The sequence below is a fragment of the Bos taurus genome, chromosome 25, assembly GCF_002263795.3.
Source record: "Bos taurus isolate L1 Dominette 01449 registration number 42190680 breed Hereford chromosome 25, ARS-UCD2.0, whole genome shotgun sequence".
Lineage (NCBI taxonomy): Eukaryota > Metazoa > Chordata > Mammalia > Artiodactyla > Bovidae > Bos > Bos taurus.
The window spans coordinates 17,130,091-17,156,278 of record NC_037352.1 but is presented as its reverse complement, the minus strand read 5'-3'; the positions used below and the strand labels follow the sequence as shown (position 1 = coordinate 17,156,278).

Here is a 26,188-nt window from a genome sequence, read left to right as displayed (position 1 = left end):
CTGTTAAGTATAACTTTGGTTAAATGTGTTTGTTCTCAGAGCTGTTTTTAAAACCTAACCATTTGTTCTCAGACCTGTTTTTAAAACCTAACCAATGTGACACCACTGTACCATATCCCAATCTGATTTGCTGTATTCCATGACTGAAAGTCTCCTTTGTTTTTCAAAATTATTTTTAAACCTATATGTATGCTCACTATGGTCTGTTAGGAATACCTTTCCAACTTCACTTTTTTTTTTTTTATAACTACTACTCTTCATTTCAGGGAAAGAAGGGGAGTTGTGTGTGGTTGTTCATGGGACAGTGACACCTAACAAAAAAAAGATCTTCATCTCCAAAATTGATCCTTGTTTTCAGCTCAATATGAATAATAAAGAGTTCCCAGCCATCTCATTATTCCCAATATATGAAATAAACAATAAAGGGTAGCCATAGGAAAAGGGAGGGGCTCTTCTCACACTGCCATGCAGGTTATCACAGTATCTCCTCAATAAGAGGTAAAAACAAGGACCATTGGATTATCCTCACATTAGACAGTCAGGCAGCATCAGGAGCTGGAGTCTTAACACTGCAAAATTAGCAGCTTGATGTGAGCTTCAACCTTAGCGTTCTTTCCCACTGGCTCAGCTCCAGCTGAAGACATTTCCAGCTCCAGTAAACTTCTGCCCTCTGAGAAGTCCAATTCATGTAAAATCAGATGCTGGGCTAAGCACTGTTACAGGTTACATATTAAACAGTGCGACATATTTTTCATGGGTCTTGTAAAAAATCATCGTATTAAAGTATTAATGTCTTGGTCACATACTTTTCAAAAGTCCTTTCTTTGGTAATAAAAAAAAAAAAAAAATCACACCAAATTTCTTTTACAATGAAAAATTTATTTTTCCTTTTGCCTAGAAGCAAAACTAGTGAAAATTAAAGTATAAAAATAAATATAATTTACATTAATGGACATTCCACTCAAAGTAAAAATAATAAAAATAATATATATAAATAAAAAGCACATTAAAAGCACAAAACAATGTCTGGCACTTTTATGAGAAAAAGCTGTGAACATTAAAAAATTCGTAAAACATGCAAGCTTTACCCTTAAAAAAAAAACTCAAGTTCTGCATCCTCAATCCAAAACTAGTTTTAACTTTCTCTGAAACACACTATTTGTTATAGCCAATCTGCATTACTGTACACAAAACATTTAGCATCTATCTTTCATACTGGAAAGACCCACAATGATAATAAGTAATCTGTATCCTGAGTTTTCAGAATGATAAAGCACAATTTATCATATTAAGATCATTTTGATATACTTTGCCCAAAAATATAAATTGGTAATTCAGACGTTTTTGACTGTGTTCTATTTCTAATTTTCTGATTCACTCCTTAAATAAATGATACATTTCAATAAAGAAAATCAAGTTTACACCCAGAGTAGATTACAATTTTCTGTCTACAGTTGGATGGAAAAGTTAAATTTTAAAAGGAGTGGAAAATCGAAGAAAACCATCCTTATCTCAAAATCCTTAAGAGAATACTAAGAATACATACAGTCTGCATTTTCAAAATACCAGTATCTTTTTAATATTCAAGTCAGAAAGATTAAATGCACACATAAATGTTCCCAATTTTACGTGAGAAGCACAAAGCCCTTTTGGAAATAGCTTGATAAATTAACAACGATATTCTTTTTATAAAGTCATGTTCCCTTGGTAACCTTTTTTGGTTTATATTTTAAATGAATATGTTAGTGATGAAAAACCTTAAATATAAGTGTCTCATGTAATGCAGCCTTTCAACTAGAGTATTATCATCCCATTTGAAAACCTGAATTTATCATATTAGATAGCCCTTTATTCCTCTCCTAAATCAAGCATGCTAAAAAAAAAAGCAGAGTATGAAGAAATAAACAGACTAAATAGAAAATGTAACTGCATGCAACATGTTATTCTATTTTACAGAAATAGATTTAATAATGCATTCATTCCTAAGCACTACTACATTCAAGATTGTGCTATCTTCCCCAAATTTGTTACCCTCAACAGATTTCATAGTTTAGTAGAAATGTTTCTGATATTACTGGGGTAACATACATTAAGCCTAACATTTCTGTAAGACAACTAGTTTTTGAGAAGAATGTACACTTGTGACCAAAATGATGACACCCAGCTACTTCTGTGGTACATTTTAGGTAGACCACAATAGGCAGGCAAGTGTGTTATCCTATGAGACTACATCATAAATCCAAGAATATGAGAGATTAATCAGTTTTTGCAGTAATAAAACAAAAGAAAAACATTCTTCTGCAATAATTTCCTCTTAAACAGAACAGTATCTAATTTATCAAATAGTGTGCTAAGATGAATGAACTTTGTATTTCAGAACTTATTTAGAATTTATCACACCTTTTCAATATTTTATAGAAATAAACCCAAATGTCCTTTGAGTTTACAAAAAGGTTCTCAACAGACACCTGAGTAATAAAATAAACTTCTACAGGTTAAGGACAAAAATGAGTCAGTTACTAAGCACTAATTTGTCTTCACCCAAAACTGAAGAGCAGACTCATTGGAAAAGACCCTGATGTGGGAAAAGACTGAGGGCAGGAGGAGGAGACAAAGGGTAAGATGGTTGGATGGCATCACTGACTCAATGGACATGAATTTGAGCAAACTCCAGGAGACAGTGAAGGACAGGGAAGCCTGGGGGGTATATTCCATAGGGTCTCAAGGAGCCAGACGCAACTTTGTGCCTGAACAACAACAAAAAACTGATACTAAGAGGAAAATTTGAGGTGGGGGGGGTGGGGGGGTGGGGGGAGGTGGTTAGAAAGAGACCAAAATATCCAGATGATTTCTCAGCCCTTTGACATCACTTTGCCTGTGTAAACAGAGGCCAGAGTTAAATAAAAAATCATGAGCAGGAAAAATAATATGAATCCTAACCTTTCCCCCCGTTTTTATCCTAATGAATGTTGTCTTCTTAAATTGTCGCAACATTTGGCCGCTTTCTTTGGATTTTTCCTGCATATACTCCTGGAAACAGAGCAAAACTAATATTATTTCTCAGTGTCGGTTTTTCTATAATGACACCATTTAATGACTGCTCACTATGTACCAGACACTGAACTAAGCAAAATACATTAACATATTTAATCCTTATGTAAAATAATCATGAGGTCAAAATTGTTATACTATTTTAAGGGTACCAGTCACTTGTATAAACAACAGAATAAGAAGTAGAAACTCTGAGAACCCAATTCCATCTGATTCATTATTTTATTTAACCATTTTGCATTACTGTCTCCTACGCTAATCAGTTTTTGAATTTCACTGTAAACTCTAAAGCACAAGACATAAAACAATATGTCTTAAAATATGTGAGATCAGAGATTGCAATTTAGTTTGTAAAAACTATAAACAACTTTAACTGCTTTGCAGCAAACTGCAGTTCAAACACCTCAGAACTCTACTTCAAGCTGAGAGATTGATAGTCTAACAAAACTGAACTTTCTGTAAAATGCTTAATAAAAGGTATGTTCTTTTATTAGAACATGTAATGTAGGTAAAATCAATGCATAATTTCAAATTTCTTTGAAACATAATCCAGGCCATTAAAAATTTAAGGAAGACAGAATAGTCTTTTCAAAAGCAACTACGGATCCCTGTGTTGAGATTCACAGAATTTTAGTCAGTCATAACAGAAATTTTAAAAGGATAAAATTCTTTAGTCTTTTTCAATTGTCTAAATATGCACTCTTGTATAAATAAATCTTTAGGAAAAAATAGGAAAGAATTTTTGTACTTGTTAGATACATATTAATTATACATGTTTGAATGAACATGTATAATTAAGGGTTAAGTATATTTTTATTAATAATTATGTTGCAATGCACTTAAACCACAATAGTTCTAAGTACTGAACTTCATTGTACACATTAACTGCAATGACTTTCTTTTCATCCCTTATACTGTTGCGTATTACTGAAAAGAAAACAGTAGTTGCTATTTTTCTTATAGGTTCACAAGTGACAAATAGTGGAGATGAAATGCATGAGAAAAGAATATGGAAAGTAGTCACTGTGGGAATAGATAATACTAAGCAAAACAAAACTTATTCTTCAATAACTTGCCAACTAGCTAGATTTATCAAATTATTTAATGCTAACATGATAAAAAACTGAAAATGTCTTAAAATTTCACAAAACTTCACAAGCAACAGATCTGGTGTTTGGTCCAAATGGTTATCTTTCAAACAAACTGATCAACCTCTGGAATAAGCAGGATTTTCAACTCTCTAATCCCTTTAAAACAGCTCCATTGACTGTCACTCGCAGTGAATTCCAAAAGATGACCTTTTAAATTATCTACATATTCAACATTATGAATTAAACTATTATACATGCAAAAGGTGAGCAATCAATTCAAAGTTGTGATCAATATCTTGTTCCTTCTTTGAACTTATGTGAATAACATGAAAAAATTTGTTGCTTGTTCCCTCCTAATTTGGAGGAAATCACTTAGCAATAAAAGCTCTAAAATATATTAAGAGGAAGATTAGAACTGTTAAAGATTTAATTTTCCTTGCCTGGTGATTAGATTTCTTTTAAAAGTTTAGAAAGCAGTCTAGTTAAAGCAAAACAGTTTGAAAGTATTTTTAATGGATCACATAATTTTTGGTGAGCTTATCATAGTGTCTTAACAAAGGTAGCTAAAAATATTAAAACATTAGCTTAAAGGTTTTGCATTAGCTCAACAACGAATTTGTCTTTCTGCCACCATAAATAGGATTTCAAAACACATTTTTTTGTTTAATCCTTAAATAATTCTCAAGTAATGAATATAAAGACATTTAGCTCAAGCTTCTTATTGAGCAAAAGATTAAGCCCTTACCCCCTCGCACTTGGCATATTCACATGTGACCCTGTAGTCAGAGGGAAAAATTCTTCCCCTTATGTGCAGATACAAATATTCCTGGGGGATGCACTGCCCCAAAACTGAATAGACATGCACAGATTTGGATAGATCATTATATTTTACTCATTTATAAAAACTCTTCTGAATTAAGTGTGTATAATTCTACAAATTTTTCAAATTAAAAAATACATAGTATCTTCATGGAATTTACACTGAACCACCATTTTACTCAGACCTCCTGCTGCCATAAGATACTAATACAAATGCTCACCAGTAGGAACGACTGTGAATATGCCAAAATCATGGTGGCAAGGAAAGACACCGCATCCCCCTGGTATGGCCTGCGTTACGGGGCAGCTTGTGCACGTCTTTCTATCGAACAGGTTTCAGGAATTGGTTACACACCTGAAACAGGCGCTCTGCTAGGCACTCTGCTCTGTGAAGACTTCTGTCTATTTTGCACAACCCCCTTCACTGATGTCTTAGGGGTTCTAATTGAATATAAAAAAATTAATAAGTCACTTGCATTAAGTTCTAAATGTTCAACATTCAAAAAAAGCAACCATACTGCATCAACTGTTCAAAGCACAAATAAGCTTGAAGAGAATTTAAGTCTCATGCATGCGCACAGTAAGAAAACTATACTTTTGCTTCAGCAGGAGACAATAACCACTAAACTATAGCTTATGCTTTGTTGGAGAATCACTTTGGTGATGCTGAACGTACTATATGGATGTTTACAATATTTAATGAGCAAAATGGTATGAAATGAAAAGTAAAAACACACCAACAAAAGATGATAATTAAAATATAATACACAACAGTATACCAAAGGGTTATCTTTGAACAAAACATTAAAAGCTCTTCCTAATGCTATAAAAAGACCATATTTTAAAATAATTATCTTTTACATAAAAAGCACTACGTTATTTTTCCCTCTCAGATCTAATCTCGATTTGAATATTTTTAAATACCCATGTGTGTTGAATTCTTACCCTTGTCTACTCAGTAGCCTATGAACAGGTGCATTCTGTCCTTGATTTGGCTGAAGGACTCTGTTGACAAAGTAAATAAAAATTAATCAACAGGATAAATTCAGTTTTTCTCCTATTATCTTTCAATAGATGAAAGAAACAGTGAGGAAGAAGTCAACTATGCAATGATCTGGCCTATACTTTACCACAAAGGAAAACGAAGTGATTAAAGCATATTAATATGGTGCCTAAATGCTCACCAAGAGGCCAAACCTTGGTTTTTTTATCAGGAGATATCTAACATAAGTATTAACCCTGTGCTTTTAGATAATTTATTTGTGTACTTTACAAAAGCCAATTTTTCCTTTCAAACATCTGAGAAATAAAACACAAAGAGCACAAAACAGGTCACAATTAAGTTTAACCTTCTAAGGTTTTAAAGTAAATATCCAAGATCCCTGAGACTGCAAACTGAACTCAAAGACATATGGGGCTCAAATTTCTATGTCCTACAGAAAGCTCCAGGAACATCTGGTCTGACACATGACATTGCACATGATCAGGTATTACTGTGGATTCTGATCCTCTCAGCCTCCAACTCAACAGGGAGAGATTTACTGATGTAAAGGAGAACAAAGCTAATAAAAAGCTTGGGATTTATAAAATTTTCTTCTCCTTAATAGTTAAAAAATAGTCTCTCAGTGAGACTGTGATTTTTCTCACCTTGTTTCAGAAGGATTTTGCTTAACCAGAAATTTCTTACTTGGCATTCCCATTTCTGCAGCCCTAACACAATATAAAAATAAGGACATACAAATAATGTTTTTAGAAAGGGAGAAAATACATGATTACAAATGTGATACAGGATGACAGAAACAAATCATTTCAAAGTCAGTATACTACTGGAAGACCTATAATAAGCATATTAAAGACAAATTTTAAGAAAGAAGAGTTTTAATAGGATAGTTTCAGAATATTCTTTGCATTAAGTTTTTCCCACTATGAAGTCTTTAGAATATTTGAAAAAGAATGTATTTAAAAGATAAAATTAACATTGAACATAAGGATTAAGTATTTTTAAGATTATTTGACTAGCTATCAATTATACAAGCTGACGTTGACATACTTTATTAATACATTTATCTACAGATAAAACCAGATTTTCCCACCTGATTTTAATAAAACTCTCTATACAAGGGAACTTCTATCACCCTAGTTGAAGAAGAGTCAATTGTTCTTTATTTCTAATTTGAAAATACAAACCAACAGATGCTTAAAATCAATTGGCCTGATAATAATGAAATTAGAATGTGACAAGGCATGAAAAACTTACTTCATGTACTTCTTCCTATCAAGAGACTTCTGTGTTGCAGCTGAAAGAGCCACTCGTGGACTTTTCATTTTATCCTTTAAGACAAAAGTAACATGAAGCTCTAGTGGTATCAGTAATACCACTGTATTATAGTATAGGATGATCTCAAATTGTATGGAAAGATTTCTCTTATTAACATTTTGAACTTTAACCTAGTCTTTACAATTGAAACAATCTGATTTTTCAAAATTAATTAAAATTATTTTTCCCAATAATATAAATTTGGCTTGTTTCTCTTTTGCCAACCCCACTAAGATCACTGATTCAAACCACAGATTTCCAACACTCTGATATACAGCTGACCCTTGAACAACACAGGTTTAAACTGCCCAGGTGACATATATCCAGAATTTTTTCAACAAATGTACTGGAAATTTTTTTGAGATTTGTGATAATTTTTAAAAACTCAAAGATGAACTGTATAACCTAGAAATGCCCAAAAAAATTAAGTATGTCATTAATGCATAAAATATATGTATCTACTGGTCTATCCTTATAAGCATAAGGTGTGACTATTTCACATAAAATCAATGTTTATTTTCTGTTTTATAACTTTGCTTTCAAAGTTACATTACCATATAATATGCCAGCCTCTCTCTCTTTATCCCTCCCTCCTGCTCTCTTCTCTTTCAACTGCAGCATATCATAACAGGTAAATGGTGTTAAAAAAGAAAAAGGCTAACAGTTCCCAATACTGTATTATGAACATAGCTGTAACACTGTAGGTCATAATTATAACGATTTATTCTTTAGTGTGGGCTTCCCAGGTGGTGCTAGTGGTAAAGAACCTACTTGCCACTGCAGGAGACATAAAAGACTCAGGTTTGATCCCTGGGTTGAGAAGATCCCCTGGAAGACAGCAAAGACAACCCACTCTAGTATTCTTGCCTGGAGACTCCCATGGACAGAGAAGCCTGGTAGATTATAGTCCATGGGGTCGCAAAGAGTCGGACACAACTGAAGCGACTTAGCACAGCACAGCAGCACATTATTTAGTGCACAGGCCAGTCTACTATGAAGTAATCACAGTGCTTATACTAGGCTCCCAGAAATCAAACATATTGCTGTCTCTTCATTATCAACGCATGAATCATTATACCTGTAAATAAACATGAATTTCTTCTTCATGTTACATGTTATCTTTTCATTTTTTATGTCTAATGTTAGTAATACATAGAGCATCTTCAGTGTTTTGTATCATAAAAGACAATACTGCTGTAGGTACTGCAAGACAGGATTCATCTTGTAAACAAACAACATAAATTTATGGTATTGATACAGTACAGTATGGTAAATATATGTTCTCTTTATTATTTTCTTTAGCTTATTTTACTGTAAGGATACAGTATATAAGACATATAATATACAAAATACATGTTGATTGTTCATGCTATTGGTGAGGCTTCTGATCAACAGTAGGCTATTAAGTAGTTAAGTTGTTGGGAAGTCAAAAGTTATACTCAGATTTTTGCCAGTGGGCCACCCCTAAACCCCCACATTGTTCAAGGAGCAACTGTATTTCAAATTAATTTGGAGCCTGTTTTCTAATTCTCATTTATAAAAGAGGAACTATGCACATGATAGTTTCAAGGATATTTAATCAAGAACAGTCAATAGTTTTTTAATGAGTCATCCAAGCAGCATGCCATGCTTAATTCAAAAACCTAATCACAAAACAGTATATAATCCTTTTACCAGTTTCTTTTCAATTTGTCTACAGATTTAACTATTTTTGGTAATCCTGACAACTCTGTTTTAAGAATTGTAGGAAGGGTGCTAAAATCAATAAAGAATGATATTTAGTATCAATTACTCCAAACCCAGAAGAACCTCATTGTGAAGTAATTATAGACAGATAAATAAATATACCCCTAGTTCCTATTAATATTTGGTCTTTGAACCCAGTTCCTGACACAAAGCTCCTAAAACTCTTGTAATCAAATATCCTGAGTGACAGGATCATCTTTTTTCCTAATGCTCAATCTTGGACTTTGGTTCTTGACACAGAGCTCCTATATCTTTTGGAATTTCCTGGGTGACAGAAGCATCCTCTTTTTTTTCTTTTTTTCAAACCTGGGATCTGACAGTAAAAGCACCAAGCCCTAACCACTGGGTTGCCAGGGAATTTCCCAAAGCACCTTCTGTTCTAATAAGACAAACCTGAGGGTCTCTGGATAAGGGCTAGTCACCAGAAACACCAACATGATTACAGCCTTAGAACTTTCAGTCTCACCCCCTATCATCTGGGGCAGGACTGAGGCTAGAAATTGAGTCAATAATCAATCATGCCTTCATGATGAACCCTCCATAAAAACCCAAAATACACGTCCCTATGCTGAGAAGGTGGCGCACAGCCTCCACAGGATGGAAGCTCCTGCTCTCAAGACCCTTCCACCCCGCACCCTGTGCATTTCTCCTTCTGGCTCTTCATCTCTGTTACTGTATCCTTTATTATATAATAAACCATTAAATGTAAGCAAAGGTTTCCCTGTGTTCTGTAAGCCATTCTAGAAAAATCTTCAAACCAGAGTAGAGAAAGTGTTCATGGGAACCCCAATTTATAGCCAATTGGTCAGAAATACAACATGGAACCTGAGATTGGCATCTCAAGAGGGGCGCAGTCTTATATGAATGTCTCCCTATCTTGTAGCATCTGACACTGACACCAGGTAGATGGTATCAGAACTGAACTGAATCATAGGACACCCAGCTGGTGTCAGAGATCTGGTGTGGGAGGAAAACCCACATATTTGCTATGAGAAGTATCTTCTGAGTGTAAAGGAAAGCAATGTGTTTTTCATCATTCACTAATTTAAAACCCATGAAACATACCATTTGCCTGAGCATTTTCTCTTTGCGAACTTCTCGATCATGATGTAGAATAGACATTCTTTCAGCTGCATCCATTACAAAGAATATGTCATGAATGCCATACAGGGCAGCTCGCAACTAAGTTCAAAAGAAGAAAATATTATACCAATTTAAAAAAGATGAGGTTAGACGTCAGTAATATTATGTACTCTTAAAGAAAAAGGTTCAAGTTTTAACTGAAACCTACTTTCAGTGGTTCAATCAAGGGAGAGAAATAAAACATTTCCATCTCCTAAGAGCCTTGAGGACACATGCATTACCTGAGCTAACACTCTTTCCTGAAGAGAAGCATCTTGTGCTGAAACAACTCCTCTCTTTAAAGGTGCTTCTGACTGAAAACTTCTTATAAATTCCATAGTATCCTGAAAAAAGAAATGCTCCTTCATTTTTCTAGGAAGATTTCATGATCACTGGAGTTCGTGTTCTTTTTTTCAGTCAAAACAAATATAAGTATGCAAATAAAACTATTACATCAGAAGTCAAACAGCACTCTCTTTAAAGTGAGACAAAAAATGCACAACCTACTTCATTCACCTATTTTTAAAAATTATCTGAATGAGATTAATCAATTTCTAAAATTTAAGCCTTAAAAGGGACTGAAAGTATTTGATCTGCCTAAGTACTGAACTCAATTGTCAACCGTGTCAGAACACTGATAGAAACTGAGATGGAAATGCAATACAATGTACACAATCCTCTTACTTTCACAGTTTGTCGAAGTTGTTTCAGCTTATCTGTCTGCATAAGCCTACGAGTAAGGAATCCTTTTGCCACTGCAGTTACTTTGTTCAATTTTGCTTGTACTTCTGGACTGAAAACCTAGAAATAGTATAGACACAACAATTTAATAACCTGAACATTATACTCAAGACTGTTTTCTTATCTATTACAATGAATAGTTTGTACATATGAAATTCTTCTATGTGTGTTTGCTGTGTTGTTTAATATCTAATAAAAGCTAAGCTTCTGATGTATCACAAAATATTTATGGTTCACTTGTAGAACCTAAGATAATGTAGCTCTTTAAAAAAGGTAGATTAGGGACTTCCCTGGCAGTCCAGTGGTTAATATTCTGTGCCTCCACTGCAGGGGGCCTGGGTTCAATCCCTGGTCAGGGAAACAAGATCCTGCATGCCAGATCCCACATGCCATATGGTACAGCCAAAAACAAAATAAAATTAAAAAGACAGACAGACATGCATGCATATATCAAGTTTGCCCACCTGAGACCACTTAGTTTTGGCCCTTCCAAAAGGCCTTGTTACTGAGAGTTTGGTCAAGCCACTACTTGATGATCCCCAGAGGTAGAATGGTACTTCATTTGCAGAAGCAAAGCTATGTTGTAGGGCAGAACTTGTGAAACCTTGAGAAACATACACATAGTATTGTATTTGATGTCAAAACAATTAGAATACACAGAACATCCAAATAAACATGACACTCATTAAGAATAACAACTCCTCTGAAACTGATCCACATGAAGACTTAAAATATTTATGGACTTCAAGCTTATACACCAGATGGGTCTTTTCAACACAAAGAGCCATTTCAGGATAATTGAAGATAAGCTCTTATTGGGGCTGGGAAATGAGATGTAATTCAACATCACCCAGGAGATAGCAAACTGAGTTTTCCCTTGAAGAATATCACCTGCTGCATGAGTGAACAAAGACTGGGCTCTGAGTCAAATTTCCTGATATTTTCCTTGCTAAGGCGGCTTTTCTTCATGAACACCTGCTCACTGGTCTTTGCTGCTATCATTTCATTTTTCATCAATTAGTAAGCAGCTGGCAAATAGCAGCGGGTTGGACATGCGATGACTAATAGAAAGGAGGTACAATTTTAAAGTGTGCCAAACAAAATATCTTAGTATAAGATAATTTTCTTAAATGTTAAATGATTTTTTAATATTTACCAGAACTATTTGAATTCGAAGTATGGAGTGAGTCCACTTGAGACAGCACTGTGTCTAGTAAACCAGAGTCACTTATCTTTCTCCATCCAAAGTCCACAGCATTGCTAATGTCCAATTCAGAGGCTTCTGCTGTAATTATTGTCTTCTCTTTTAACATTTTCTCCTGTTCTTCTATGTCCTGCAGATTAAGTTTATTACAATGTGGTAGGCTCTTTTGTTTAATTACACCTCCAAAGAGTATCATTTTAGGCTTAGCTAAAAGTATGTATGATTATCAGCAAATTACTACTTTAGGTTTTCCTCCCTCAAATAAAATTGACAATTTGTTTAACTGATTCTAAAATGTAATAATCTTAAAACAAGTGTCCTTCCTCTTCTAATACACCCTTACAGAAGGCATATTTCAGCATCTACTTATAAAATACCTTTTAAAATATTAAAAATTTTGAATCAAGGATTCAATTAAGTATCCTTTTGATAAACTATGCATTTACTTTTAGATAAGCATCTAAATATTGTAACTCATACTTTGGCAATAAAAATACCATCCATGTAACAAAATCAATGACCCCCTTAGAGTAAGATACACATAAGTAACAATTACAAATATCCTCTACATGACCAAAATTCCACTCACCAGCCCTATATCTCTACATTTTAATTCCTCACCTTTTGCAGTCTTTCCTGTTCCCTTTCCTGCTCAGCTATGAGTAGTGATAACTGCTGGGCATGCTGTTCTTCTAGTCTCTTCCGCATTTCTTCAAAAGCTAGTATCTTGCTTTTTAGTATCTCCTCGCCTTCTGGAAAAAAAACATGTCCCCTCAAATTTAGAAAATTTAGTAATATCTGATGATTTATACCATCAATTTAAATTACGCTTCTAACCAGAGAATATTCCTGGATCCAATATAGTACAATCAAGATACAGCCAGATCACCATTCTGAACCACATTCTCTTTTGTTCTCCTTTCATTTCAGGTTACTAAAGGTCTGTATCTTATCACCCTCACCCAATTATTCAACAGATCCCTTCATGATCTGAACTGATGGAGACAAGACTGTATGTTCCATCCAGACTCTCCTTACTCCAATGAACTTCAAGATGTGGTTCTCGTGTGCACCTCACCTCCATTTATTCTCTTCACTCTTGTCCTTTTCCAGGGTCTCTAGTATTATAGCTTAGCCTGTGCTTTTTCTTTTAAATAAATGCTTTGATAGTGTAAAGCTACTCAGTATAAAGTTCCAAAAAAGATTAAATACTAAAATTCCATATAATTACTAAAAAATATATTAAATCAGTATGACTATGCAACTTACTGAACAGAAAGTGGTGAGATACTCTGAAATGTTGAAATACCAAGTATTACACAGACGTAGTACAGATATTCAGGGATCCACTGTAATTCCCCTAAATTCAAAGAATCCTTCTTTTCAAATACACAATGATTTTCATTGAAAATAATTATATTTGTCTTACTCCTGTAGTATTCCAATAATTTGTTCCTAAATCCATTTTATTCAGCTGTAACAATTGGCATTTGTACATGGGCAATTTTTTATAGGTTGACAGGGGGAGCTGGAAAAGCAGTAGAATAGTTAACTCTCAGCAAGAAAGGAAAAAGGCTCTCCACTTAACCACTCAGCCAATAGCAGGAGTCTGTTCAGCTCTACCTTAAAAACTTATAAATGAGCGCCTGTCCAGGGGCTCCCTCTTTGGGAGGTGTCCCAAGGTAGACAGCCAAGCTATGGGCAGCTCTCAGCACACTGTGCTGCCTACCATGCCCACCACCACAACAACCCAGCTGCCTCCATGACCAGCCTGATCTCCCACACATGGCCTTCCTCTTATGCCAAAATTGCCACTTAGTTAGTCCCTGTACTTTTGGTATTCACCAAGACAGCCTTAGCCTGTTGTGTCATCTATTTAGAGAAGCCAAGCCAGCTTCTCAAGTATCAACTGTTTTCTTTATTAGAGTTCTGATAAAGCTGCACATGCATTAAAGGATCTGCCCCAATCCAACTCTATTTTTCTGATAAACTTTGTTATTTTTAGTGTGCAATTTTACAGAATATAGTTTTTTTTCAGGAGGCTATATATCACATTAGTTAAAATGTCTGTGTCTAAAAAGTTAATTTACTTGATTTATAAGTCTTTACTATCAGTAATGAAGAATTATGAATCATAACAACAAAGTAAGGTGTAATAAGACTTGTTTTAACAAGTTGCTGTTAATATAACACTAGATGCAACAGAAATTTTGAAATAATTTTCACTACTAAATATACCGAACCTTATCAGTGCTATTTTCTCTAATAATTTGATGTTAAAGTGTTTACTGAAGGGCCAACTTGTGGCTCAGACAGTAAACAATCTGCCTGCAAGACGGGAGACCCAAGTTCAATCACCAGGTCAGGAAGATCCCCTGGAGAAGGAAATGGCAATCCACTCCAGTATTCTTGCCTAGAGAATTCCATGATCAGAGGAGCCTGGTGGGATACAGTCCATATGGGGTCACGAAGATCAGAGACGACTGAGCAACTACACTTTCACTTTTCAAAGGGCCAACTGCATAAGCATCTCATTACAAATCAAAGGGCAAACTGGTGAAAATACTGGAAGGAATATTGGTGAAAATAAAGGAAGACATAACAGCAATACAATGGATTAAAACTATGAATGATGCTTCATGCAAGAACTTTTTCCTTCAGTCATTAACAATATTCTCTATTAATACTAAATGGACTATGAAAGATTTATAATTTAAATAAGAAAATCCTTTAAGAAAGCCTATCAAGTGGTAATACACTGTAGCTAATTATGCTCTCTGATAAATGAAAGTAACCTGAACAGGTGAAGACAATTATTATTATTCTGCATATTGTCAATTAAAAGTATTAAAGATGCCATCTGTTTGGCAGATATTAAACACTTCAAAGCCTTCTTACCTTTGGAACTACTTTCTAACATCTTATTCTTGATGTAGACAGATCCTTTAGAATATCTTTTTTCTGGCAAATGTTGCCTCTCCTGTTCAGCTATTCCAGTTGTTACAACATAAGGGTAGTTTTCTTTTTGCAAATTATCAATATCTAAATCAAGTCTCCGTTTAACTTTCCCAAAACTGTTATCCAAAAATTGTTCTTTTCCACAGGACACTGTAGGGGTATCCATCTGCTGTCTGGTATTCTGGTTCTGCATCAGTAAAGGAGATGGGTTTTTTACATCGTAAGACTTATTCAGTTCCATCTGTAAGTTGCAGGAGTTTTTCTCTAACACATTGGTTGACTTGACTCCACTCACACTACCAAAGTTTTGACTCAGAACACACTCTCTGGTGGCATATGGCTCATGCAATCTTTCCCCTGCAGTACATGTACTGTCCACTCTGTGCGGTCCTCTCGCATCAGATATTAACTGACCTTCCATGATAGCAAGTCCATGAATAACTTTATTTTCTAATTGATTACCTGAAGGTTGACATACCTGATTTGATTTACCTAAAACCATTTCCTGTATGGCTTCTGTATTTTTGCTGACATAAACCTTACTTGAACAAACTGGTAACTTTGGCACAGTTTCAGGTACATTTGTTTTTTCATCAGTTTCTTGAACAACTAACTCTACTGCCTGTTCTTTCCCTTTAGGACTTAATTCTGAAGCATTTATTGGGTTATTTATAAGTATATGACATGCTGATGATGGCCTAGAACGCCTTCGATGCATTTTAGGACTTAGGCTTGGCTCTGGGCTAGGTATTTTGGCATATGAACCAGTAAGACTTTTGATAACATTATTTTCAGTAACAAAAGTGGGAATGCCTTGGAAATTAGAATCAGTCTCTAAAACAGTGGTATGGCCAGTTCGTATAGATATGTCCACTTTAGAAAAGTTACCTAAAACAGATGTATTCATGCTGCTTGCTTGAGTGAAAGCACCTTGGAGAAGAACATTTGATTTATTAAGGCTTGGTTTGTCAGGAATAACTGAACCACAGTGTTTGCCTATCAACGGGGACTTCTCCTTTCCATTGTCAGTCACTTTAACAGCATCATTTTCTTTGTCTGAATGACTCTCATTAACACTCCTCTTTACACTACTTCTCAGACTGCGTCTAGACTGCTCCCTTTCTATATATTCCTTTGACTTTTTCATCAGGTTCTGAAGACTCATTATGTAGGGATCCGGAGTAACTTCCTCCAAAAGTGATGGATCTTGTTCTTCATTTGTTGGAAAGAGAACATCAGAAGTAAGTGTCTCCTGTGCTGCTGTTGAGGAAGTCTTTAAAGAAGCTTCATTTTCTGCCTGGCTAATATTTGAACTATCACATTGCTTCAGATAACTCAATTCTTCCGAGTCCCTAGCTAAGTCTATTCTATTAGATTTAAATCGATCCTCATTATTCAATGGCAAAATTCCAGTTATCTTTTCAAACTCTGCTAAAGTAGAGTGTTCAGTAGGGCTTGGCAAGATATTTGGAAGTGTAGCAGGAACATTCAAGTTTCTGACTTCTGAATTAGAGTAAACTGTTTCAGTCTCCCACTGATGAAAATCACTGGCATCAGGTGCTTTTCTAACCTGAAAAAGGAAATATAAAAATTAACATTTCATCACTACACAAAAAGCCTTTGATTTCATTGTTTTCTAAAGCAAAACTGAAACTGAAGATTCAGAATTCTAATATTTAAAAACACAAACAAAAGCTCAGATGACATTTTCCATGGTATTCTGTATCATATGGAGCACAAATTACTATAAAAAGCATCTACTGGTCATGCTGGACTATTTATTAAAAGATTATAAGAAAAAGTAACATCTAAATAATCTAATAAAATTATGAACGTATGTACACATCTATACACACACACATATATATTCATATACCAGTGTGCAATTTAATCTTGGAATAGAAGTATTTTCCATAACTTTCTTCTGGTTATATGTTATTAACATCACCAACTGCTTCTCCTATGAGAACTATCATCTAAGGATAACAATGTGTAAGATAAATAGCAAGTAATTAAATTCCTTACTTAAATGATTCCTCTTTAAGAAAGACTAACTTGCCCAGGATATTGATTAAGCAACATTAATCCAGTACCAAGACTCTTGCCTCCCATATGCTTGCTCCCAATTTTAACTAAAACCCTCTGTATGTTGAGACAAATTTGTGGTAAATGATAGCTCAGCTATGCAGTTTAATACTTGAAAAATAAAAACTTAAAACTCAATACATTAAAGCAAATTCCAATTTGATTAACTGATGACTACTTAAAACAACTGCCTGCGAATGAGTTTTTGAACAAGCAAAGTTAAAAACTTAATAAAAAAAAAAACTTAAAGAGAACAATTGTATACACAAGATTCAACAGAAAAAAAAAATAAAATTACATTTTGGATCTATTATTTTTAAGTAAAAAGTCAACTAGGATGTTTTCTAAAGATTCAGTTCATTTGGCTCAGTTGGGTCCAACTCTTTGCAACCCCATGGACTGCAGCACACTAGGCTTCCCTGTCCATCACCAACTCCCGGAGCATAATTCTAAAGATTATACAAGCATACATGAAACTGGCAAAAATCATCACCATATTATCTTATGAATACAGACTCCAGAATCCTGAATTTTAAAAGATTTTTAAGCTGTTTTGTGTTTTTTTTTTTCTCAGACAACATGGCACTCCTATTTTAGCTTACAAATCCCAAGACATGCAATTGTTTCCAGGTACTCTGCAATAAACAATACAATGAGATATACTTACAACTTCACAACTGAAATAAAATAAAAGGAATACATACTCAGGACACGTGTTCACAGGTTTAAGTAAAATTATTTCCTCAAAATAGCTAAACATTACACATCTGTGATATTCAGCACCCATCCTTTTTATACATCACTAATATAAGCCTTTGATTATACAATTTAAATAACAACAACAAAAACAATCTACCACAAAATCACAGATTTTACAGGTAAAACAGACCTTAGAAAGCTTCTTGTGTAAGATAAAATTTCTCTAACTGCATAATTAATTCATTACTCTATATTGTACATGCAGAGAAAGTTTTTAAACTCAACGATAATCCCATTAGTAATATATTTGAATTGTTCCCTCAATGGACCAAGAATAATATGCTAGTTTTGTTCCAAAAATAGGAAATATGTAATAAATCAAAAACCCACCCTTGTTGTGCTACTCATTATAGTTTTTAAATTCAATATGAGGAGTAATTATACTTTACAAATTAAGATCAACTACCCACAGCGAAAGGAAGGTAGAGTTAGTGGGAAATATCATCTAGCATGAATTACATGAACCACAAACCTCTAAGATTATAAAAGAATTAAAAGATGTAACCAGAAAAACAGTGCTACATATGGCAGAAATTATTTAAATTACTCAGTTTTTCTTCTTAGTATGAAACGATCCAGAACTTAAAACCAATTGTTTATACAAATCTAAAGTAACTGCAAAAGGTAAAGATGTGTGGTTTAAATAGTTTCAATTTATATCTAAAATGCATCAAGAAAATTCTGTTATGTAATTTAAATTGCATTTGTATATCTAAGATCAGAATTTTCACCAAAAATATTGGAAGCTGTTATTTACTTTAGCAGAGAATGAGAATAAGATCACTGAGTCAATAGACTGATTAGTTCAGAGGTAAACTACAATGGCCAATTCTATCATTTTGTCACTGAGAATTCAATGTTTTTAGAGTCATAAGACACAGACAATAAGCAACTATACTCAGTGTGTGGGTCCACTGTCTAAATACCCTCTGATTCAAGTACTGAGCATCACTAACAAGCAAATGAATTTTCTTTAGAGTAACTGAAATGGAATATTGCAAATTACGAAGCTTCTCAAACACAACTGCATATTGGTAATTAACCACTAAAGCAAATATATTTCTGAAAAATATCATCAATGCTTACCTCATGATTTCTTAATTATAATTTAAAAGAGCTTATATTACACACCTGAACATTTTCAAGAATCTCTTGGACACGAGACAGTAAAGCTTTCTTCCTATTAACCTGCCTTCTTGCTTCAACATCAAGTGCTTTCTGCTTTTCTTGTTGCATTTCCTTTCTTTTCTCAATATTAAGCTGAAAAACATCATAAATATGTAATTACTTCTCTTAAATGTAAAAATATCATAAATTCAGGAAGTTCTGAACCAGAATGATTAAAGATGTGTGCAACAGGTAAAACTATCTACAGTGAAAGAAATCTGAACCATGGTTGGGGTTGATAACTGGGATGAAAGATGTGAGATCTTTCTGTGGTGATGAAAATGTTCTGTATTGGTGTGAGTTCTAAATGGATGCCATATATCAGAACTCAAAAAAAAAAAAAAAGCTATGCCTCTCCTTTTGAAAAGGGTTAAGCATCTTTTAGGTATTTATAAGCCTTTCATTTATTTTTCTGTGAACATGTCTCTCCTTTTGAAAAGGGTTAGGCATCTTTTAGATATTTATAAGCCTTTATTTTTCTGTAAACAACCCTACTGATTCACGATTAAAAAAAAAAAATTATTTAAAATCAAAGAACATTTACCAGTGGAGAAAGCACAGCCACTCCATGGAAGCGAATAAGTGAGATGCTTTCAGACTGGACAGGTAGAAAGCTCTCTGTGGATAATGATGCTTCTTGGATTCTGGAGAGACTTTTCTCACAAAACTTCTCATACTCCTCCATCTTCCCACAATCACACTACAGCAGGGGAAAAAAGCCATTTTTAATGTGCTGATCTTAGTTTATTTGGCAAATCTGTAGGGCACTGAAATATTTCTAGAATTCACAATTTCTAGAACTGGGCTTCCCAGAATTGTTTTCCTGATCAGGAGCTAATTCTTGGGCACAAAAAAGACCTCAAGACCCTGCCCAATTAAGCCTGGCTTCATGTACTAAATATTTCTGAAGATTTGTATATAGTCAATCTTTAAATGTGATTAATTTAGAAAGGCACAAAAAATTCAGCAATGAAACCTTCTGAAAAGAAACGCTATGCAACCTAACTAACTTTAGACTTTAAAACAATATTATCTTTTCTTCAGCAGGACTTATCTATACATCACAGGAAAAACTATATAATACAAAGGTAGGAATCCTTAGCAAAACAAAAAAGGGGGGTGGGGGCTAGATAAATAAGAAAGATATTTACTTTCAAAAATTCTTCTACCACAAAGTCCAGTCTATCACTTGCATATCTTTAAGAATATAATTTGACTCCATGATAACTGGCCAAATCAGAAGTGAAAAACAGAATCTATTGGCCCTCATATTAATTCTACTTTATAGTTGAAAAATGGAACCATCACCAAACTACTTACAACAATCAGTCCAGTGATTTCACAATTTCTGGAAAACTGTGATGGTGGCTATGAAAATATAAGGTAACCAGGAAGGATTAGCTAACAATTCATTCATCCAGCATGTGTTAAATATTTGATTGCCTGTTTTCACAGTATTATGTCTGGCATTGTTTCCTAAATAAGCAAGGGAAAGGGAAAGAGAGCTATCACTGGACTCATAACCAACAAAGATATGAATTGTGAAAACTGAAAAACTAATACGATAATATTCCTTTAAGTGTTCATTTTTAAACAATTAACAACAAAAAAAAGAGAGGGAAGTGAAATTCAATTCATGACGTGGGATATGCAAAGATGAAATAAGATACAATATGATACTGCCCTAAGCCTCAAGGCACTTAAAAATTTAGTACTATAACGTATCCGGAACAAACAATAGCACAAATGGAAATGAAGGAAAATCATATATGAAATTATGATTACATTATGAGAAAATAAGATCTATTGCTAGTTTTGACAAACTGGTAGTCTTATTAACAGCAAAACTTCTTCCTATCATCCCATCAATTCTAATTATTTCTATATTCATTTATGCAAATTGAGCTTAATTTCAAAGAAATGGTTCTCTAGCGTATAAATGAGATTATCTTGCAAACTTAAATTCATAAAACAAGAAAATAAAATACAAAACAGCTTACTGCATGATAACCAAAGCAGGCCTCATTTAGTCTAGGCTTCAACCCATATTATATATTAAAAATTAGAATAGGCAGAAGCTAAGATATGAGCAAGTTAAATGATCCCCTCTCTACTAAAAGACTTCAAAAGAATTTTTAACACAACCCACGCATCCAGCATTACAAGAAACAAAAATAGATTATTCATACAATGAATGTAATATACTTCCAATGGATATACAAGCAAAGCATGGAAGGTCTGGGAAATTTAAGGAAATAAAATATCTTTATGGTAATAGCTTTATATTTCTTTCAACATCATATAAATATGCCCCATTGCTACAGAAAGTTAAATTCACATCCCTTAAACAGTATATGTTTGCCATACACACTGCAGTCATACAGCAATATATTTTTATTACCGCATGACATGGCCTATAATAATGCATTAAACATCCAAATACAAGTCTAATACCATGATGATGAAAATAACCAAGTGACCCTACAGCATGAACCCTGCGTCATTCACTATCACACTATCCTGCTGTTTCCCAACTTTCATAGCACTTACCCCTATCTGAAATTATCTTGTTTATTTCCTTGGGTTTTGTCTGTCTTCCTCCACCAAAATGTAATCTCCATAAGCACAGGTACCTTCTCAGTCTTGCTCACCACTGAATCCCCATTACATAGGACAAAGTCTGTACACAGGAGGCACTTCATAAAAATATTGAATAAACAGAATAGTTAGCTCAAACAATAAAGTAAATCAGAAAAAAGAAGACAGTGGACTATACTGCAAAGAAGCTAGCAAGGAAGAATGGAATTTAGAGAATGGGAGTTTCATAGATGACCCTATTCCCAGAGAAAATGGTACCTCTAAACTGCAAAGCAACCATTCAAAAATTGAGAGCCGGAATCCTATACTATTAAGCAACAGGGAACTCCGTTTCTCATGCCACAATTACCTCTGTCAACAGGGTTTTATTTTAAGGGAGCATTGATTACAAGGCCACTGCAACCACAAACCTACTGCCCCATACTTTATCACTAGGCATTACTGGTCCACTTTAATTAATAATTTGTTGGCTGCATCAAGTTCAGACATGACCTGTCTTCTCCATTTAAACTCGGATCCTTCTCCAAATGAGCCTCTTTGCAAACCCCATAGACTTACAACTCTGCTACCTGCTCATCAGTGCTCCATCAGAAATGTCACTGAAGGGAATGTTAAAAGAACACAGAACATGTCCTGTTTACACATCCTAGCTACTTGTTTACCCATCAGTCTTTTCAAAGGGGCAAAAAAACGGGGAAGCTTTCTTTTTCAGGCACACACGAGCTGTATGTTCTTGGCAATTCACTTACCATCTCTATGCCTCAGTTTCCTGTAAAATAGGTATAATCATAGTATCGCTTTGACGAGATTCTGTGTGGATTCATTAGTAGGACATGCAGAAAGCAACGAATGGGAGCAACTTTCATTAGGAAGAGAATGATGAAGACTATTTTTTTTCCACTAGTTTATGAATTCCTAGAGGGCAGTTGGTTTCTGATAAGATTCAAATTGAACTTAAAAACGTGGGGGTTGAAGAGGGAGGGGACATATGTATACCTATGGCTGATTCATGTTGAGGTTTGACAGAAAACAACAAAATTCTGTAAAGCAATTATCCTTCAATTAAAAACTAAATTTTTTTAAAAAACGTGGAAAGGGGGACCTCAGCTTCCTCATTTTGCTGCGTTTATACCCCTCCCCATTAAGTCAAACTCTAGGCGCCTGCCATTTGCTTAAACTAGGAGCAGGGAACTGGGGTTATAACCAGGTAGAAGCAAAGGGTGGAAACCACCTAGTAGCATGAGGGCCAATAAAGATAATTTGCTTTTTTATCCTTCTGCTTATGCCCCCAGAGAGTCACAAACGTAGGGTGAAGAATGCGCCTAGGCCCTTTAGCTGGTGATAACTGGCATTCAGAAATGGCCAGTGCACACCCTGGGACGCTCCCCTTGCCAGGGAAAAAAAAAAAAATGGCCCAACCAGTTCTATCAACAGGAGATGGTTCCCCAGTTCTGGTCCGATTTTATTTACTGGGGACCCTCTGCCGTCTCCCCAGCGCCCCAAGCCCACCTTCCCCAGCTCCTCTGATAAAGCTCCATCCCGAGGACCCACCAGGCGGTGCCAGCATCTGAACATCACCTCCGCGACCGAAGCCGCCGGCCCCCGGGGCACCCGCCTCCACACAGCCTGAGTCTTTCCGGGGGCTCGAGGTCCGGAAGCCCCTGCGCTCGGGTTCCTTTCAGCTCCTCAGCGCGCCAATTCAGCCCGCCCTGCGGCCTCGCAGCCGAGACCCGCTGAGTCAAGCCCACTCTCAGGCACACACCTGTTCTCCCACGGCCCCGGCAGATTTCCTCCCCTAGCTCCTGGCCTTGGTAGGAAGCAAACTGCTCAATTGGTACTGACTGAAAACAGCTCCGTTCGCCGCCGCCTTCTCCTCCTCCTCCCCGCCATATTACGGTACTCTGGCGGCAACGCGGGCTCCTGGCAACCGCCGCCGCCACCGCCGCCGCCGCAGCCGCACCCCCACCTCCGGACTTAGGGCCGGAACTTCCGGTGGCTGCTTCCGGGTCCATTGGACCGGTTGGGCCTTCAGAAAACTACAATCCCCGAGCTGCTGTGCGCCCCTGGGTACGCGTCCCCGCCCAGCGATAGAAGGCGTTTTTCCTATGGGAGGCGCGGTGCACGCCGGGAAGCGTAGTCCTCACTGACAGCTTTCAAATTTTATTTCCTTAGGAACTGAAGCCTCGAGAAATGTTCCTTGAAGCTGCTATTTTTCACTTATTTGTAAAGAGATAACTTCTTTCTGTACAATCCTTGGAATACATACAGTAGGCACTAAAATTTTTTTCTCTCTAAAATAAAAAAATGATTGAATCCTAGATGCCACAATTTTAAGCTTCAACACTTCCCTACTCTTGCAAATCACAGGGAAAATACCTCCAAGAAAGGAAGGCAGCAGGTTCAGAATGGCAGGAAAAGCTCAGAATGTTTTGCCAAAGTTCTCTGTCCAAACATATTGCCAGTTTTCTGTCAACTTAAAAAAAAACCATGAGAGTTGTAGGTTAAGTTTTATTTGGGACAAAAATGAGGACTATTACTCAGGAGACGACAGCAATTCAGATAGTTCTGAGAAACTGCCCCCAGAGAGGCAGGGAGAGGTCAGTATTACATACGATTTTAGCGAAAAGGGATACGTGAAGTCAAGCACACGTTTTGCCAGAGGCTTCCAGCTGGTCACGAGGAGCTGATGTCAACATTAATGATCTTACTGCTTTTCTAGATAGGAGTAGATGTAAGAATTGGGCTCATAAAATCTGAAAATACCTAGTTTTTCCCGGAGCACAAAGTGCCTTATTCCTGATCTCCACCCTGAACTCCTTTCAGGATGTGTTGAAGGTCAGTGGCTTCAGTGGCTAATAATTTAATCCTTACAGAGGCAAAGGCAACTGCCAATTTTTGTTGGCATTTTCAAAATATGATTTAGCAGCTAGCCCCTTTCCTAAATTGGCCTTACCATCTGCCTCTCTTTACCCACTTTCCCATGCCAATTTTCTCATGTATAAAAGATTTAAACGTGCCTATCACAAGAGTACTTGTAAGGAATACTTGAGATAATTCTTGCAGTTCCTTGTACAGAAGCCCCATCATCAGACCTTAGTAGGAAAAGAAGTTGGAGAAGGCAATGGCACCCCACTCCAGTACTCTTGCCTGGAAACTCCCATGGACGGAGGAGCCTGGGAGGCTGCAGTCCATGGGGTCCCACAGAGTCGGACACGACTGAGCGACTTCACCTTGACTTTTCACTTTCATGCATTGGAGAAGGAAATGGCAACCCACTCCAGTGTTCTTGCCTGGAGAATCCCAGGGACGGCAGAGCCTGGTGGGCTGCCATCTATGGGGTCACACAGAGTCGGACACGACTGAAGTGACTTAGCAGTTAGCAGGAGAAGAAGTACGGTTAGGAGGAGTAGCAGTAAAAATTTCATGGCATAAAACTGGGCAGCATGATGTTAGTCCTGACTCTGCCATTATCAGCTCATTTCATTTCACTTTTCCTGGCCTCAGTTTCCTCGTCTATCAAAGGAAGGTGTTATTGAAATCCCTTCCAGCTTTATAATCTGATTATACCTGCTTTACAGTTTCGTTATTGTTCAGTCCTTGAATCCTGCCCAACTCTTTGCAGCCCCATGAACTGCAGCACACCAGGATCCTCTGTCCACCATCTCCCAGAGTTTGCTCAAATTCATGTTCATTGAATTGGTGATGCATATCTAACCATCTCATCTTCTGCTGCCCCCTTCTCCTTTTGCCTAGTCTTTCCCAGCATCAAAGACTTTTCCAGTGAGTCAGCTGTTTGCATCAGGTGGCCAAAAATTGGAGTTTCAGCTTCAGCATCAGTCCTTCCAATGAATATTCAGGCTTGATTTCCTTTTGGATTGACTGGTTTGAGCTCCTTGCTGTCCAAGACACTCTCAAGAGTCTTTGCCAGCACCACAGTTTGAAAGCATCAGCTCTTCAGCACTCAATCTTCTTTGTGAGAAGAAACTCTCACTTCTGTACACGACTATGGAAAAACCATAGCTTTGACTATTGAGAACTTTGTCGGCAAAGTGATGCCTCTGCTTTTTAATATACTGTCCAGGTTTGTCATAATTTTCCTTCCAAGGAGCAAGAATCTTTTAATTTCATGGCTGCAGTCACCATGTGCAGTGATTTTGGAGCCCAAGAAAACAAAAATCTGCCGCAGTTTTTACTTTTTCTCCTTCTATTTGATTTCAAGTAATGGGAGTTGGTGATGGACAGGGAGGCCTGGCGTGCTGCGATTCATGGGGTCTCAAAGAGTCGGACACGACTGAGAGACTGAACTGAACTGAATGGGACCAGATGCCGTGATCTTAGTTTTTACAATGTTGAGTTTTAAGCCAACCTTTTTCGCCGGGGACCAGCCCCGGCTGATCCAGGGTATTCGAAGGAGAGATGGCGTAGGCGAAGATCCGGAAACAATTGCTTAATTAAACGTTAATTAAGGATATAAAGAGTAATAGAATGAGGATAGCTCAGTAAAATTCAGTGAAGAAAAGAGGCTGAAAT

The 26,188-nt window shown here is 36.1% G+C and overlaps 1 protein-coding gene across 10 annotated transcripts; it reads right to left on the bottom strand.

Moving 5' to 3' along the window:
• Positions 1-858: 858 nt before the first annotated feature.
• CCP110 (centriolar coiled-coil protein 110) lies at positions 859-23,640 on the bottom strand. Of its 10 annotated transcripts, none has more exons than XM_059881552.1 (18): positions 23,421-23,640; positions 21,611-21,756; positions 20,381-20,536; positions 19,605-19,760; positions 19,025-19,153; positions 14,990-16,619; positions 12,713-12,840; positions 12,044-12,221; positions 11,352-11,491; positions 10,831-10,947; positions 10,389-10,490; positions 10,090-10,206; positions 8,050-8,106; positions 7,219-7,292; positions 6,609-6,671; positions 5,907-5,966; positions 5,317-5,402; positions 859-3,030 (listed from the first exon to the last, which is right to left on the bottom strand). In XM_059881552.1, the coding sequence occupies exons 4-18, from the start codon at positions 19,743-19,745 to the stop codon at positions 2,978-2,980; spliced, it is 3,075 nt and encodes a 1,024-aa protein (XP_059737535.1). In that variant the 5' UTR covers positions 19,746-19,760; positions 20,381-20,536; positions 21,611-21,756; positions 23,421-23,640; the 3' UTR covers positions 859-2,977. The 10 variants fall into 10 exon arrangements, with proteins under 10 accessions (XP_059737535.1, XP_024840883.1, XP_024840885.1 ...); XM_024985115.2 differs by having other exon boundaries at positions 12,713-12,843; positions 23,421-23,637; XM_024985117.2 differs by having other exon boundaries at positions 12,713-12,843; positions 20,381-20,428; positions 23,421-23,637.
• Between the last annotated feature and the right edge of the window lie 2,548 nt (positions 23,641-26,188).